Raw genomic sequence first — 17,942 nt, 5'->3', positions numbered from 1 at the left:
CTGTACCTGTAATGATGCCTTATCAGAAAGCTGGAGGCAACAGTTATGATTATACATCACATCCAAATGAATGAATTCAGATTTGTTCCTGTTACAGTACCATCTGTTCCATCAGAAAGTGTTTCTGAATCTTAGACCTAGCTTTTAACTGCCAGTGGATTTCTGGTAGAAAATGTGCTGGTGAATTTTGCAACTTGCCTGCAGCAAAACTGTTGCGTCTGGACAGGTTAAAGGCAGTTATTAGCTGCTAGGCTATCCCACCAGGGTCCCACGATTATGAGGGGAGAACCACGATCACAGCAGTGAAAGCCTAGGATTTACTTTTAGGGCCTAGAAGAACACTCTTGCCCTTCCTCGTTCCATAAGGAAAGTTTAACAAAAATGTTTAAAAACTCACCTGACACCAATCCTCTTTGCCTTTGCTTTGGCCTGATGGGAAACTCACAAATACATTCTGCTCAGGCCACTTAATTAAAATTGTAGTCGAGTCCCAGTAACATTATCGAGACCGGACATGCATATGTTACAAAAAGGGCTTCAGCAACTTGAATTATCCATACCACCTGCTCAATTGAGCAGGTTAAAATTGTGACTGGTCAGTTCCCAGCAGGATGCAGAAGTAACTTGGGCAAATCGTACCCTGCCACCCTCCACTATCCTAGCCCTGGTCCTTTTAATGAAATGATATTTCTTTCCCACTTCTGTGTGGTAAAATGAAAACAATAACCCATACACAGAAACACATTGAATTTGTACAAGGTGTCACACTTCAAGAAAAATCAATGAAGAAACATCTTAGCAAAATACTAATAACTTGAACCACTTTGTGTGACTCTACTTACAAATATGTGTTGGATAAATTTTTGACAGTGTAAATGCAGGAAAAAGCACACTGAACGCTTGAAGGTTCCAGCTCAATATTACTTTATTCTGCTGGCACCAAACATGAAAATACACACTCGTGAAGACTAAAAACTTATCTTAAAGAAACAAACTCATGACAGTGGACGACCGTTGCTCGCCACCCCAAAGCAGGAGAACCATTGAGAGTTTAACTCTTCGTTTTGAATCAGCAGTGTTGCAGACGTAAACAATAGGAAGCAGAATGCAGGTTTGCGATCCTGAACCTTTCTCTCTTGACCTCTTATCCCCACTCTTCGCCACGGGATTTTAGACTTAAAATTCTCTCCTTGAAGCACTGCAAGAACAAAGTTGAGAGCAGGCATGCTCATGGCCCTCCTGTTGCTAGTTAGGGCGGCACAGTGGCGCAGTGGTTAGCACCGCAGCCTCACAGCTCCAGCGACCCGGGTTCAATTCTGGGTACTGCCTGTGTGGAGTTTGCAAGTTCTCCCTGTGTCTGCGTGGGTTTCCTCCGGGTGCTCCGGTTTCCTCCCACATGCCAAAGACTCGCAGGTTGATAAGTAAATTGGCCATTATAAATTGCCCCTAGTATAGGTAGGTGGAAGGGAAATATAGGGGACAGGTGGGGATGTGGTAGGAATATGGAATTAGTGTAGGATTAGTATAACTGAATGGTTGATGGTCGGCACAGACTCGGTGGGCCGAAGGGCCTGTTTCAGTGCTGTATCTCTGAATAAAAATAAAAATAGTTCCACTTGAACCTGTGAACCACAGATTACCTTGCTATCCAAATCACCTGAGGCCTCTTCAACATCTCAGGGCTTCTTGATCTCTGGGGCTTCCATGCTCCCTAGCTAGTCCTCCGTGGCCCTTGGTAGCTGGATGCACACCCCTGTTCTGTAGTATAAGGGTCTGAAAGGGTTACTGATTGAGACAGTGTAAGGAATACCTCCCACCATGATGATGTAAGAGATCACATGTGAGAGAGACTGGAGGGAGATGCAGCGTGGCTTCAGAGGAGTCACACAGACTGATGTAAAGCTGTACATATTTAGGATATAATAAAGAGTTAATGTTCAAAGGACAGAAGACTCAGTAATCTGTCTAAGATAAACTAACTAAGTATATTAAGGTGGCAGCAAACAAACCAAACATACAAGTTCCCCCTTGCCAGAACCATTTCCCAATCGCCAACCTGAGGCAGCTCCCTCCTGCTCTTTCTTCTCTTGCCCATGCTTCAGGCTGTTGCCCATCTCTCTCTGGCGTCACCCCTGAGCCTTCCAAAGACATAGCTCCAGTCCCTGAAGGGACCTTTGGGTGCCAAAAACTGCCCCAACTCTGTGTTTTCCACTGCCACCTACTGGCCCAGAGGTGCACACCCTGAGGAAAATGCTCGATGAGTCAGAAGCTGCTCCAAACTCTGAGGAAATGCGTGCTCATCGGCTCACAGCAGCTGACAAGCAGACAGCGCAACACTCCCACTACACACTTCCCTGCTGATGAGCTGCTGTCCCAGCAACTACACATATCAACATCTACTGTTTACTAAGCAACTGCAGAATTAAGAAGTTAATTTGAGCTACAATAGTTAAAATATTGGAATCCACTGTGGTGACAACATTTCCTTCATTAATCACACATCTGGACAAATGGTGAGGATTAGGCTGACAGTCAGCATTTGCCTGAGATAACCTTCTTAGTCCATCATCTGTACGGGTACTCTCGACAGATGTGGGAACAGCCGAGAGATTAGAAACACTCTCGCCCTTCTTGTGTTTCAATAGAACCAGAGCTAGGTGGTGGGTCAGTCATGGTGGGGTCTGTTGTTCATGTCTTCAAGGGCTTCATGTTCAGGAACACTTGTTGCTTCAGCTGCAGTCTCACTGCATGGTGTTTCTGCATCTTCTTCAGGTACTGGAATAGACCTCCTCACACTAGATGCGCCCTCTGAATTCATGACTCACAGGTCATTCCCGAGCCCACCAAGGGCACTTCTCCAGTCCCCTAAGGGACTTCTGGCTGCCGAAATCGGCCTCAGCCCGGAGGTGCACATCCTGAGGAGAATGTCTGATGAAGCCGAAGATGCTCCAAACTCTGAGGAAATGCTTGAGCATCTGCTCACAGCAGCTGACGAGGAGACAGCGCAACCGTCCCACTACAACAGAAATACGTTCAAGTGATTTGGCAGTCCGAGAAGAATGATTCCATATCGCAACAGAAATCTTGCACACAATTTCTTTCAAACAGAAAATTGGTACTTATCTTTACATATTTCAGGCTTTTCCCATGAAAGAACAGTCAATTATAACGGAAAAAAACTGTATGTCATCTCTAGTATAATAGATAATGGTGCTTGATCATGCAATTTGAAAGTTGATACCCAGTGAGCCTAAGATAAGTGACAGCATTCTAAAATTGGTATAAGATATCCAAAGGCTGCATTATTACCACTGTTATAATGGTGTTGCATATACAAAGATAAAGCAGTGGAAATTCCTTTTAGGCCCATCGATGGAGCATGCATAGAGCGCGTGGCCCAACCAGGATCATTAATATTATTTGTGCAAGCTAACAGCATCTAAACAGCCAGCTCTCCATTTAAGAAAGTGCAATTTCAGGCCATATGATTCACTGGCACAATCTGAAGTGGTACACAAAGAAAAGACTCAGAGCAGTTGTTGATAAGGATAAGAGTAGTCCTCGGGTGAAGATGCTAAATTGGGGGAAGGCTGTTTGAGGTTAAATCAACATCTGACATGTGGGAGTCTTTCAAACGTCAGTTGATTAGAATCCAGGACCAGCATGTTCCTGTGAGGAAGAAGGATAAGTTTGGCAAGTTTCGGGAACCTTGGATAACGCGGGATACTGTGAGCCTAGTCAAAAAGAAAAAGAAAGCATTCATAAGGGCTGGAAGGCTAGGAACAGACGAATCCCTTGAGGAATATAAAGACAGTAGGAAGGAACTTAAGCAAGGAGTCAGGAGGGCTAAAAGGGGTCATGAAAAGTCATTGGCAAACAGAATTAAGGAAAATCCCAAAACTTTTTATACGTATATAAAGAGCAAGAGGGTATCCAGGGAAAGGGTTGGCCCACTCAAGGACAGAGAAGGGAATCTATGTGTGGAGCCAGAGGAAATGGCGAGGTACTAAATGAGTACTTTGCATCAGTATTCACCAAAGAGAAGGACTTGGGGGATGATGAGCCGAGAGAAGGGAGTGTAGATAGTCTCAGTCATCTCATTATTTAAAAAAGAGGAGGTGTTGGGTGTCTTGCAAAGCATTAAGGTAGATAAGTCCTCAGGGCCTGATGGGATCTACCCCAGAATACTGAGGGAGGCAAGGGAAGAAATTGCTGGGGCCTTGACAGAAATCTTTGCACCCTCATTGGCTACAGGTGAGGTCCCAGAGGACTGGAGAATAGCCAATGTTGTTCCTTTGTTTAAGAAGGGTGGCAAGGATAATCCAGGAAATTATAGGCTGGTGAGCCTTACGTCAGTGCTAGGGAAACTATTAGAGAGGATTCTTCAGGACAGGATTTACTCCCATTTGGAAACAAACAAACTTATTAGCAAGAGACAGCACGGTTTTGTGAAGGGGAGGTCGTGTCTTACTCATTTGATTGAGTTTTTTGAGGAAGTGACGGAGATGATTGATGAGGGAAGGGCGGTGGATGTTGTCTATATGGACTTTAGTAAAGCCTTTGACAAGATCCCGCATGGCAGACTGGTGCAAAAGGTGAAGTCACATGGGATCAGAGGTGAGCTGGCAAGTTGGATACAGAACTGGCTCGGTCACAGAAGACAGAGGGTAACAGTGGATGGGTGTTTTTCTGAATGGAGGGATGTGACTAGTGGTGTTCCGCAGGGATCAGTGCTGGGACCTTTGCTGTTTATAGTATATATAAATGATTTGGAAGAAAATGTAGCTGGTCTGATTAATAAGTTTGCTGACGACACAAAGGTTGGTGGAGTTGCAAATAATGATGAGGATTGTCAGAGGATACAGCAGGATATAGATCGGTTGAAGACTTGGGCAGAGAAATGGCAGATGGAGTTTAATCCGGACAAATATGAGGTAATGCATTTTGCAGGTGGGAGGTACACAGTAAATGGCAGAACCCTTAGGAGTATTGACAGGCAGAGTGATCTGGGCGTACAGGTCCACAGGTCACTGAAAGTGGAAACGCAGGTGGATAAGGTAGTCAAGAAGTCATACGGCATGCTTGCCTTCATCGGTCGGGGCATAGAGTATAAAAATTGGCAAGTCATGTTGCAGCTGTACAGAACCTTAGTTAGGCCACACTTAGAATATTGCGTGCAATTCTGGTCGCCACACTACCAGAAGGACGTGGAGGCTTTGGAGAGGGTACAGAGGAGGTTTACCAGGATGTTGCCTGGTCTGGAGGGCATTAGCTATGAGGAGAGGTTGGAAAAACTCGGATTGTTTTCACTGGAACGACGGAGGTGGAGGGGCAACTTGATAAAGGTTTACAACGTTATGAATGGCATGGACAGAGTGGATAGTCAGAAGCTTTATCCCAGGGTGGAAGAGTCAGTTACTAGGGGACATAGGTTTAAGGTGAGAGGGGCAAAGTTTAGAGGAGATGTGCGAGGCAAGTTCTTTACACAGAGGGTGGTGAGTGCCTGGAACTTGCTGCCGGTGGAGGTGGTGGAAGCAGGTACGATAGCGACGTTTAAGAGGCATCTTGAAAAATACATGAATAGGATGGGAATAGAGGGATACAGTCCCCGGAAGTGCAGAAGGTTTTAGTTTAGGCAGGCATCAAGATCGGCGCAGGCTTGGAGGGCCGAATGGCCTATTCCTGTGTTGCACTGTTCTTTGAAAAGAAACCATTAGTCTGAATTGCCAAACATCCACTTTAGTCCAATTGTTAAGTTGTTTTGGGCGGCACAGTGGCGCAGTGGTTAGCACCGCAGCCTCACAGCTCCAGCGACCCGGGTTCAATTCTGGGTACTGCCTGTGTGGAGTTTGCAAGTTCTCCCTGTGTCTGCGTGGGTTTCCTCCGGGTGCTCCGGTTTCCTCCCACATGCCAAAGACTTGCTGGTTGACAGGTAAATTGCCCCTAGTATAGGTAGGTGGTAGGGAAATATAAGGACAGGTGGGTATGTGGTAGGAATATGGAATTAGTGTAGGATTAGTATAAATGGGTGGTTGATGGTCGGCACAGACTCGGTGGGCCGAAGGGCCTGTTTCAGTGCTGTATCTCTAAAACTAAAACTAAAAAACTAGTCTCTGAAAAACTCTTCCAATTCTAGTGGTTGGTGGTTCACAGCCCTAAAGGACCAGAAGCTCAAAAGCAAAAGACAAAAGAGTACAATCCTCTTGAAAACTATCTGGACAATATTGTCACAGACAGAATGAGTAATCTTGTGCCATTTAGGTGATTGGAGTTAATTATGATGCACAAAACTTAGATTAACTGTAGTAGCCCTGGCAATCCATGCTGCAGTTCTGGCCATTTTATGGAGTTACATCTTCATGGTTGCAATGTGAACAATTGATAACCCCACACAACAAGACTTCCCAATGATTGACCTGAAAATATTGACACATTGGTATTTACATCAGGCAGAGCAAATTACATTGGGGGTCGAATGCTTGGAATGTTCCATTATTACAAATGACCAGATATCCTGGCTTAGCAAAGACAGTTAAAATTTTCACCCAGCATCTGCAACTGTTTCAGGAGAGCAAATCAAGATTTTATGAGCAGGATAAAACAGAGTAAGGGAGAGTTTTTGTGTGTGTGCAACAGAGAGAATATGAGATAATGTGAGGTAGACCGAAAACAGTAAAGATTGTCGAAAGATGTGAATGATTAAATTTGATAGAAAATATGCATGTAAGAGGAAAGGGAGAGATGGATATAGGTTGGGAAAGGGTGATATTTGAGAGTGAAAGAGGGAGGGATTGTGTTTGTGAGAAAGATTTTTGAAGTTGAGAGACTACAGATTAACAAGTTACAGATGAGACATTCGTTACTTTATCTGGGTACTTTTATGAGTTAGCCCAGTGACTGCCAGTCTGTTACTACTTCATTGCGTACTTTGATTCTTCTGCATCGTCAGCTGCAAAGACAGGCTCCATTCTGCTGGCATCATATTGGAACTAGAACAGGATGACTACATTAACACTGTAGCAACAGCAAATTTATCCTGTTGCACTGAGCAAGCTTCAGTGAAAATAAATAATTGTCATTCTCACTGGCATAGATTTATTATACTATGAGGCTCGTGACCACCCTGAAACTTTGTTTCCTGCCAAGATGATTTGGATAAGAAGCAATTAAAAGTGCAAAGAGCCTGTAAATAGTGTTAGGCTGCTATTTGATAATAATACTGTAGAGCAAAGAGAGCAAAGAACTACATCAACTGGAGTATTCATTAAGAGAGTAATTTTAAAAGTTCAGAGAACACTATGCACAATCAATCAAACTTAAATGGATACCACCTGAAAACTAAAATTAAGTTATAGATGTTTATTGACCGAAGATACCTCGAGTATGGGAACAATAAATGAAGACCATTTAATTTTGCTCCTCACTTGTCTGATAACTATCTTTCCTAATGTGTAAAACTTAAGAGCTGCTCTGTTAAAACATTGTGAAAAAACCTCAATTACTGGGGGTGGGAGGCAGTGTAGGGGTTAAAACGAGTTTTTATGAACGGACAGATGCAAAAGTAAAGAAAGGAGACCAGATGCAAGAGCCAAAATAGAATGAGAAAACCTGTGAAATCATTGGTGGTTGCATGGCATTTTCTGATCCTTTATCAGGGAGCATGGGTTTGATGTCAAAGGTAGTGGGAGAAGAAAAGTAAGTCACCTTGTTGCAGTGGGCATCCCTCTGATTCTCAGAAGACAACTCAAAATGATAGTGGCTCTCGCCCAGCTAGTGCAGGTGCTCATTTTTGACAGCACAGCAATTTAACTTGCGTGAAGGAACTAGAGTCACAGCTTCTAACAGATTGCCTAAGAAAAAGATTTGTGCAGCCCTGCACGCGTGGTAACTTAATGGGGCCAACGTGAGTGCGGCCTATGTGGAAACTTTTGAGTTGCTACACAGGCAGGGGTACATTGGTCAGGACCTCTGGAAAATGAAAACAGAAAGGATAGTGACAGGGAAGATAAATGCTAAATTAAGAATCAGAGGGAGGAGAAAGACAGAATGGGAGACCAGCCAAAGAAAAGCAGCAGGAAGAATTTGTACTAATTGCCATTCAGCAGTATTGGTGGCGAGCTCAAAAAATGTCAGCCCTGCTGGGATATTTAAATTTTTAAAGAGATATCTCCCCAGAATTACATAAATAAAGTTCCAACGACCCCTTTCCCACCCCCAATAACAATTACATTAACTATTTGCCTTTTCCCCCAAAACACCTACCTTGTCCATCTGACTTCCCAACCCCCGCCAAACTGCATAAGGTTTAAAGTACAGCCTTTCCCACCATCCCCTACACTCATGATGTGTATTTTACCCCGTTTCCCACCAACCCCACCACCCCCCCCGCCACCACACTGATAAACTTACCACCTCCCCCCTCCCCACCAGTGTTGCGCCTCATTTCCTCGGACGGGGATCTGAAGGCGTGGGCGTACCAGCCGCAGCAGGCCTTCAAGATCGTGGGTGAATATATTTAAATTAATTAATTTTATTGATTTAAATATTCAAATTGTGGTCCCATCACCCGCCGCCAGGAGGATCGGGCTAGGCCCTGCCAGCATCGAGGTCCGTGGCAGACCTCATCCGGAGCCATCCGGAGCCATCTTCAGGCTCCCTCACCCCTGCTACATACATACATACACGCATACGAATTAGGAGCAGGAGCAGGAGCAGGCCACTTGGCCCTTTGAGCCTGCTCTGTCATTCAATAAGTTCATGGCTGAACTGATTACTCCACATTTCTACCTACTCCCGATAACCTTCCACCCCCTTGCATCATCGGATCACGATGTCAAGGACTGCTTAAAATCCAGCCCCATGAGAGAGGGATTTGGGACACATACAATAGCAGCATTACAAATTGGTTCCAATAACAGTCTGCAGGGTCCAGAAAGCTCCAAGTGCAACCTCCATCCATGCAGTATAGCAAAAGTTGCATGATAAAGTCTGTGTCATCTGAAATAAATCAGCATGTGGCTCAGCACACCAAAAAATACGCAATCCACAGGGATAGGCAATTAACAATACACAATTAAGCTGCATTAACTGCATTTACCAATGCTCTCTTTAAAGACATTATCAGTATTGACTAATTAAAGTTTTATACAAACAGCTAGAGATTCATTTTCTCTATTAAGGCACCTTTATAAAACAGTTAAATAACGGGTAGAACATCATTACTCATAAGTGACATTAATCTGAAGAAGTAAATAATTCAGGCATAGTAAAAGCTTTTAATTATCAGCAATCAGTTCACATTATGTATAATCAATTCTGCCTTGCAGACTCAGCTAGGCTTTGGCCACCTTTCATTTCCTCAAATGCAGTAATTTATTAAATGCAAATTGTTACAGTCCATTTTTGGTAAGAAACCAAGGCTTGAATTATGTCAAATCAACAGAATAAAATAGGGAGCAATGTGTTCCAATTGAGAAGGAAGTAAAGTTGGGCCAGGTAATAGGGTCAGTATATAGTGCTTTTAATGTAAAACATTTCCCAAGGTCCTTTATAGATAAGTCTAAGGATAGTTGGTGCCAAGAAAGGAAGGGAGGTCAGGCAAAGTGAGCAAAGGCTTGATCAGAGAATTTTGAGGAGATTTTTTTAAAAAGGAGCAGAATGGCAGAGAGCCAGTGAGACTTAGGAAAGAAATTCCAGACATCATTACCCACACAGCTCTAATACCATTGGTGGGATGAAGGGAGAGGTAGATTCACAAACAACAAGAGTCAAACAAACTTGAGGATCAGTTTTAACCCTGCCAATCCAGCAGAAACTGGGTGGTCAAGCAATTAAAATGACCTATGCAATCTACCTGCATTGATCTTGCTGCCTTCCTTAAGGCTGCCATCTTAATTTGCTTTGCTGAGCAGGTGAGAGGGGTATCCACTGGCAGGCAGTGCACTTACTATGTTAAATAAACAGATCGGGCTCTAATGATGTCATTGGGGTCAGACTTTTAACTGGAGACTTGCAAGAGGAAGCCATTGTGGCTTCTCTGCCTGACCAACTTGGCAGCAAGAGGAGCCAGGGCCAGAAGCAGCCCAGGCAGGTAATTAAAAAAAAATGTTTGTTTCCTTGTGGGCCAGGAGGAGGTAAAAGTGCTTCTCCGAGCCCACAATGAAATCTTGAGCTCCTCCCACCCTGGCTTCCCTTCCCCTCCTTACTCTTTCCCAACAGCATCCTTCTGTTGCCCAATATTCCACTCCTGCCCATTGGCCAGCTATCACTTCCTGCTGGGTTCGATCAGGAGATTGGCAGATGAGACCAGGGAGTTAAAGTATGAGACTATAAAATCGTGAGGTAATGATGAGTGGGACATAATGCGCGACAAGATACATTCACCCCAGTTCTTCACAAGTTGAAAATTACGGCGGGTAAAGGAAAAGTGGCCAACAAAGAGAGCATTGGAGTATTTAAATACAAAGATGAAAAAAGGCACACATCAGCAGCAGAAAAGCAGAGATAGGGAATAAGGCTAGCAATGTTAGAGATGTAGGAGTAAAGTTATTTGTGATGTATATGATATGGCCCTGAAACGAAGCTCAGGGTCAAACAGAATGTTAAACTTGTGAATGGTCTGAGACAGTAGCTGAGGAGGGGGAAGAAAGCAGAGTTTATAGCAGAGGACAAAGATGACGGCATTGGTCTTCCCAATTTTGAGCTAGAGGAAGTTTTGACTCATCTAAGACTGGAGCCAGTCAAAGAGCCAAGGGAAGTGTGGAGATATAGAATTGGATATCATCAGTGTACGTGTGGAAGCTGCAGATTATGTCATCAATGTATAGACGAGGAAGATAACTGGGCAAAGGATAGATTTTTAGGGGGACTCCTGAGATGACAATGAGTAGGGAAGGGAAGCTACTGCTGCAGATGTTCTGGCTATATTTGGATAGGTAGGAGAAAAACCAAGCAATGGCAGTCCCGCAAAGCTGGTTGACAAATGAGCACAATGTAGTAAACCACATCAAATCTGGCAAAGAACTCAAGGAGGACTAACACCATTGTCATAGATACAGAGGTTGAGCAGAAATCAAGAGCTCAATCATTTGGTCTATTTTCACCAAAAACGGCTTTCTTTCTGTTATTTCTTCTGCCTCTTCTATAGTTTCACCCTATCTTCAACAGAAGCATTTGTCTACAAAAAGCATCTTTTGGTCTATTTGATTTTACTGTGCCCCGATTCTTCAATTTCCTTCTGGTCCTCATCACAAGAACAGAGAGGGGAAGAATTTCAACTGCGTAGAAACAGTTGTGTCCCTAGATGGCAGGAAAAAGCTTATCACTCAAACCAGCCTTGCTAACTTAGAAGGGCCTACTGAGTTAGGCAGTAGACTCTTTTAATATGCAAATCAGGGTGCTATGATGTGCACACCATGCAAGGGCTGCACATGTTCAGCTGCTGGTCCAGCTGAATAGGAGCCCAGAAGACAAGTTTTAATTTATTATTGCGGGCCCGGAGGAGCAGGAGTTTCCTTTGGGCTCAACAAAAACTCAACTAAACTATTACACCAAGATTTTCCCCTACCATGACCAGACCTCCCCTGGATCCACCATCTCTCTGACCCTGCGTGCAGGTGAGTCCATCCAATATTGTGCCAGCCCTCAAACATAGGCTGAACCAGGGCACTCATTTTTCACCTGTAACTCACCAGCCCTATGCTAGTGAGGCCAGACCTTCAAAATGCACTGGACGGACAGTTGGGACAATCAGGTGGCCACCTGAAACCCACACGCTGTCAAAATCTACCCCTCATAGTCTTCTTTTTCAAACTGTCATTGTTTTACAAAATCTTGAATTAGAAAATCATGGCTCCATTATTGCGCTTATCAGCTTATCAGCTACTGCGTGTCCTTGATAAGTATGTACCTGTCAGGCAGGGAGGAAGTTGTCGAGCGAGGGAGCCGTGGTTTACGAAAGAAGTTGAAGCGCTTGTCAAAAGGAAGAAGAAGGCTTATGTTAGGATGAGACGTGAAGGCTCAGTTAGGGCGCTTGAGAGTTACAAGCTAGCCAGGAAGGATCTAAAGGGAGAGATAAGAAGAGCAAGGAGAGGACACGAGAAGTCATTGGCGGATAGGATCAAAGAAAACCCTAAGGCCTTCTATAGGTATATCAGGAATAAAAGAATGACTAGAGATAGGTTAGGGCCAATCAAGGATAGTAGTGGGAAGTTGTGTGTGGAATCGGAGGAGATAGGGGAAGTGTTAAATGAATATTTTTCGTCAGTATTTACAGTGGAGAAAGAAAATGTTGTCGAGGAGAATACTGAGATACAGACTACTAGGCTAGATGGGATTGAGGTTCACAAGGAGGAGGTGTTATCAATTTTGGAAAGTGTGAAAATAGATAAGTCCCCTGGGCCAGATGGGATTTATCCTAGGATTCTCTGGGAAGCCAGGGAGGAGATTACAGAGCCTTTGTCCTTGATTTTTATGTCGTCATTGTCGACAGGAATAGTGCCGGAAGACTGGAGGATAGCAAATGTTGTCCCCTTGTTCAAGAAGGGGAGTAGAGACAGCCCTGGTAATTATAGACCTGTGAGCCTTACTTCGGTTGTGGGTAAAATGTTGGAAAAGGTTATAAGAGATAGGATTTATAATCATCTTGAAAAGAATAAGTTCATTAGAGATAGTCAGCACGGTTTTGTGAAGGGTAGGTCGTGCCTCACAAACCTTATTGAGTTTTTTGACAAGGTGACCAAACAGGTGGATGAGGGTAAAGCCGTGGATGTGGTCTATATGGATTTCAGTAAGGCGTTTGATAAAGTTCCCCACGGTAGGCTATTGCAGAAAATACAGAAGTATGGGATTGAAGGTGAATTAGTGCTTTGGATCAGAAATTGGTTAGCTGAAAGAAGACAGAGGGTGGTGGTTGATGGTAAATGTTCATCCTGGAGTATAGTTTCTAGTGGTGTACCGCAAGGATCTGTTTTGGGGCCACTGCTGTTTGTCATTTTTATAAATGACCTGGATGAGGGTGTAGAAGGGTGGGTTAGTAAATTTGCGGATGACACGAAGGTCGGTGGAGTTGTGGATAGTGCCGAAGGATGTTGTAGGTAACAGAGGGACATAGATAGGCTGCAGAGCTGGGCTGAGAGATGGCAAATGGAGTTTAATGCTGAAAAGTGTGAGGTGATTCACTTCGGAAGGAGTAACAGGATTGCAGAATACTGGGCTAATGGGAAGATTCTTGGTAGTGTAGATGAGCAGAGAGATCTTGGTGTCCAGGTACATAAATCCCTGAAAGTTGCCACCCAGGTTAATAGAGCTGTTAAGAAGGCATATGGTGTGTTAGCTTTTATTAGTAGGGGGATCGAGTTTAGGAGCCACGAGGTCATGCTGCAGCTGTACAGAACTCTGGTGCGGCCGCACCTGGAGTATTGCGTGCAGTTCTGGTCACCGCATTACAGGAAGGATGTGGAAGCTTTGGAAAAGGTGCAGAGGAGATTTACTAGGATGTTGCCTGGTATGGAGGGAAGGTCTTACGAGGAAAGGCTGAGGGACTTGAGTTTGTTTTCGTTAGAGAGAAGGAGGAGAAGAGGTGACTTAATAGAGGCATATAAGATAATCAGAGGGTTGGACAGGGTGGATAGTGAGAGCCTTTTTCTTTGGATGGTGATGGCAAACACGAGGGGACATAGCTTTAAGTTGAGGGGTGATAGATATAGGACAGATGTCAGAGGTAGTTTCTTTACTCAGAGAGTAGTAGGGGCGTGGAACGCCCTGCCTGCAACAGTAGTAGACTCGCCAACTTTCAGGGCATTTAAGTGGTCATTGGATAGACATATGGATGAAAATGGAATAGTGTAGGTCAGATGGTTTCACAGGTCGGCGCACCATCGAGGGCTGAAGGGCCTGTACTGCGCTGTAATGTTCTATGTTCTATCTATGTTCTAATGGATCAGGGTTCACACTGATGAGCCAGCATATGCCTGCTGCTCACTAGAACAGTATGATCTACATCATCAGAGCTCACAATTTCAGCAAGTGAATAACCATCAGATTGGAAGTAAAATCTTTCATTTCTATGTAATGTAAATAGTTGCGAAATTATCGTAGTACATTCCTCATAGTGAGGGCTTGTACAGAAACTCTTCATTACTTTTCAGCAGGCTTTCATTTAAGGGACACTTTTCATTCAGGATCTTTACTGACTTGCAACTGTGATGGACCATGTAATAAGAAGTTATTCTTCAAAAAATCACAGTACATTGCTTGCACATATTAAAAAAAATCCTTGTTTCCTGTTTGCTTTAAGGGCTACTTACTTTTGTGAAATTCATGACCTTCAGGATCCATATTGTCAGAGCGAGATTCACCAGCAGCAGAATCATCAAGAGGAGGACAAGAAAATAAAGGCACCGCTTTCGCCAACCATAAATCCCAATTTTGTAGACATATTGGTTTTCTGAGGTCTGGATGTTGTTTCGTTGAGTCAAGTACTGTTCCTGTGTCATCTGCATAATGAAAAAGATCATTAACTGAAAGAAAATTAGATGTTTCTCAGGGCTCCAACATCCTTTAACCTAAAATTGATGGACAATTTTCCCTGTTGATTAGCTTTATCTTGTACTTTCTCGATCATTTAACCTAACCTTCCCATTGGTAAACTGATAAGATACATTGCTGGATTTGCACCCCACCCAATGGAGAGTAATATTGGACAAAATGTAAAAGCAGCATTTCACCCCATTCACATAGGTTTCAGGTCTGGTGAGTTAGGTTAAAATTACCCTCCCACCCTCTATATTTCAGGTTAAGGGATGATCTAATCGTATCTAAAATGTTAAAGGGACTTGTTAAAGTGGATTTTGGGGAATCCAGAACAAGAGGGTACAATCTTAAAATTACAGCAAGGTCACTTAGAAGTGAAATCAGGAAGTACATTTTCACACAAAATGTCTTAATCTGGAACTCTTTGTCCAAAAGGCTGTGGAAGCTGGGTCAATTGAAATTTTCAAGACTGAGATCATTAGATGTTTGTTAGGTAAGATGTCAAGGTTTACAGAACAGAGATGATAAATGAAGTTGAGGTACATATCAGTCATGATCTATTCGTAAGATGGAACAGACCTGAGGGGCTGAATGATCGAACACTGTTCCTGCTTCTTTCTCTTGTATCCTCATAGAAGCAAAACACTAAGAAAAGTGTCAACACTGAAAATGTTAAATTATTTTCTTAAATAGCATAAAAATGAGTTTTTCTCACTAATCCCATGTCAATTCCACTATGAGGCTCATGGATAAGATGTTTTTTCATGTCACTACAGAGATCAACTTGATCACTTTCACACTTTCTGAAGCTGGCTTTCTAAAACAATGGCAATTTTTTTTGTTATATTTCCAAAATCTCATCCTTAACAACTCTGTTCCATTGGTCTGTTCTTGGTTATACAATCCTTCATAACCACTACCTCTGTGCTCTTCAGAATACACACAAATCCTACTGAAAGTGCAAAGAAAGCCAGCTTCTCCCTAGCGTCTAGACATAGCTGAGGGGGGGATCCAGAATTTTGTGGATAAAAATTCCAATCCCTAGCTCCTTGGTACATGCTCAAGGTTTATCAATAACTGCATGCTCCCAGTCTGCTATTTTACACTCATCAAAACTAATGGGCAGAAACGTGAGGGCTGGATGTGGGCATTTGTGGGATATGTTCTCCTGTGCACCATGACATATTGGAAATCTTGACTTTACATATTGGCAAAAAAGATATGTTTGCCAATATATGCTGTAATATGAGGGCTCTCAATTAATTATAGCACATTATGTATTCTCAGGGTTCTTTGTCATAAACTGAGAGATCAGTGTCGTTACTCAGTGAGGGCAAATTGTGATATTTGTATCTATCTGATGGTGATTCTTTTTTCTTACAAATTAATCTTACTTCTCATAGTTACCTCATCAAAAGAATTCCTGTTGTTTTGGAAAGCATGGCCTTCCAATTCTAAAACTAGTATGATTACACACAGTTACAATATAACCACCACCATTCCCACTCAGGGCGAACCTTCCTTCAACAGAAATTCACTTTTCAGCCTTTCACAGCACACGCATTCTCTCATTTGCAAAGCAAGGTACATTTTTACTGGACTAAACCTTATCATTCACTCAGTTGTCTCAAGCTAACTTTCAATTCAAATAGCATAATCCGCACGATTCAGTAAATGTAATCAACTTTACATATACAAACAAGGTTGCATATAGTGGCACCATTATTCCTGCCAGAATGGAGATAATCGGTTAATTCCACCCTGTCAATGATGCCTGGAGACTGTACTGCTGTAAGAGACTGGGATTGAGTTTACAGAGTATTATGTAACTGTTGTCCCCTCATTGCATCTTGCTGGAGAAATCAGCCTGTTTTATTGGAAAATGATGCTACAGTTTCAGTCACGATGCTCTTTTTAAATAGACTCTGTAGGCTGTTTGCTGTAGTATGCTGTTTAAACAGGCTCTGTTTGCTGATTAAATAGACTTTGTTGTAAAATAGACTGTTTGCTGTAAGTCCGGTCATAAGTCCTGTCTCACCAAGAACACAATCAGCACACAGCCTCTAGTCATACCTTTACACTTTGTCTTCACTGCTCAGAGTTCTCAATCTGAATTTTCACATGGTTCTTCCATGTTCAAAGTACTATGCAGGAGTGACCACAACCAAGGGAACTCAACTTTATACTGGAGGGGGACCAGGACCAGTATGATCTTTTTTGTGATACAACTGTGCCTTTAATGTCTACCAAGGGTGGAACGCCGCACCAACAGAGGCACAACTGAGTTCAGGTTCATTGGTTAGTGGTCCGAAGACCTACCCTTATATACATCTGATTTGATGCTTTATTAACAAACCAAACAACATTACAACGGGGGACAACAAACAAGAACAAACAACTGAACTCTCAACGTTGACGCCTGGAACCACACCCAGCAACTTGAGCTCTGGTATATCAAATTTGTCTTTACCCACCCACTGGGGCTCTGTGTAATGGAAGTATAATCTAGATGGTCCTGCACCATGTGCCAATTACTTCCAAGTCTATTAGTCGCCCCTGAACAAGCAACTTTAGTAAAGCCCATAGGATCCGGATTCACGATGCTGTCTTCCGTTCGCAGATTCCTTACTTCAGTCGAATGCCAGGCTCTTGATAGATGTTAATTTGTCAACACCTTGCAGCCAATGTAGTGGGCCAAAGTCGCATGTCCTCTGGCAAAATGAGGCTGAAGCCCTTTCAATGTGTTTGCATTAACAGGAGCCCTTGGGGCTTGATATCCACAGATCACCCATCCACATCCTCTCTGCACAGACACTATTCAGCATCTTAAAGTGATGGGAGATGCTTATACCCGGCAATCGAGACCATCTGGGGAGCGTCTCACTGTGATGTAGAAGATGCAAAATGGCCACAGCTACGATAATCAGACCCCAGTGCCAGCTCCTGGGGTCTTATAGCAGTTATTACTGGATCCAACGAAACAGTCCCCATGGGCCTTACAGACCTATCAGCCACGAACATCAGAACAATTAGACAGGAAGATGCAATCAACCCCAATGTCAATAATTCCGAGTCTCTGGTAAGCTTACTGGGCATAAGAACCCTTCTCATCAAAATTTTCAGCTCACTATGAGCAAGGCCATGAGAGCTTTTCTAGTCCTTATAACAATCACAAGTAACCTACAACACCAAATACCATTATAACAATCACAACAGGTAACCTACAGCACCAATACTATTATAATAATCAAAAGAAGTAATCTACAGCACCAATACCTTTATAATAACCACAACAGGTAACCTATAGCACCGAACCTTTATAACAATCACAACAGTAACTTACAGCACTAATACCTTGATAACAATCACAACAGTAACTTTCAGCACCAATTCCTTAATAACAATCACGA

At 43.1% G+C, this 17,942-nt stretch overlaps 1 protein-coding gene across 2 annotated transcripts in view; it reads right to left on the bottom strand.

Moving 5' to 3' along the window:
* sgcd (sarcoglycan, delta (dystrophin-associated glycoprotein)) overlaps positions 1–17,942 on the bottom strand; it is a 244,467-nt gene that overhangs the window by 197,939 nt on the left and 28,586 nt on the right. For both annotated transcript variants that reach the window (XM_068043858.1, XM_068043856.1), the window contains exon 2: positions 14,307–14,495. In XM_068043858.1, the coding sequence (XP_067899959.1) occupies positions 14,307–14,495 (189 nt within the window). The remainder of the gene's footprint in view (positions 1–14,306; positions 14,496–17,942) is intronic.

The sequence above is a fragment of the Heterodontus francisci genome, chromosome 12 (assembly GCF_036365525.1).
Source record: "Heterodontus francisci isolate sHetFra1 chromosome 12, sHetFra1.hap1, whole genome shotgun sequence".
Classification (NCBI taxonomy): Eukaryota; Metazoa; Chordata; class Chondrichthyes; order Heterodontiformes; family Heterodontidae; genus Heterodontus; species Heterodontus francisci.
This window is presented reverse-complemented; position numbering and strand designations above follow the sequence as displayed.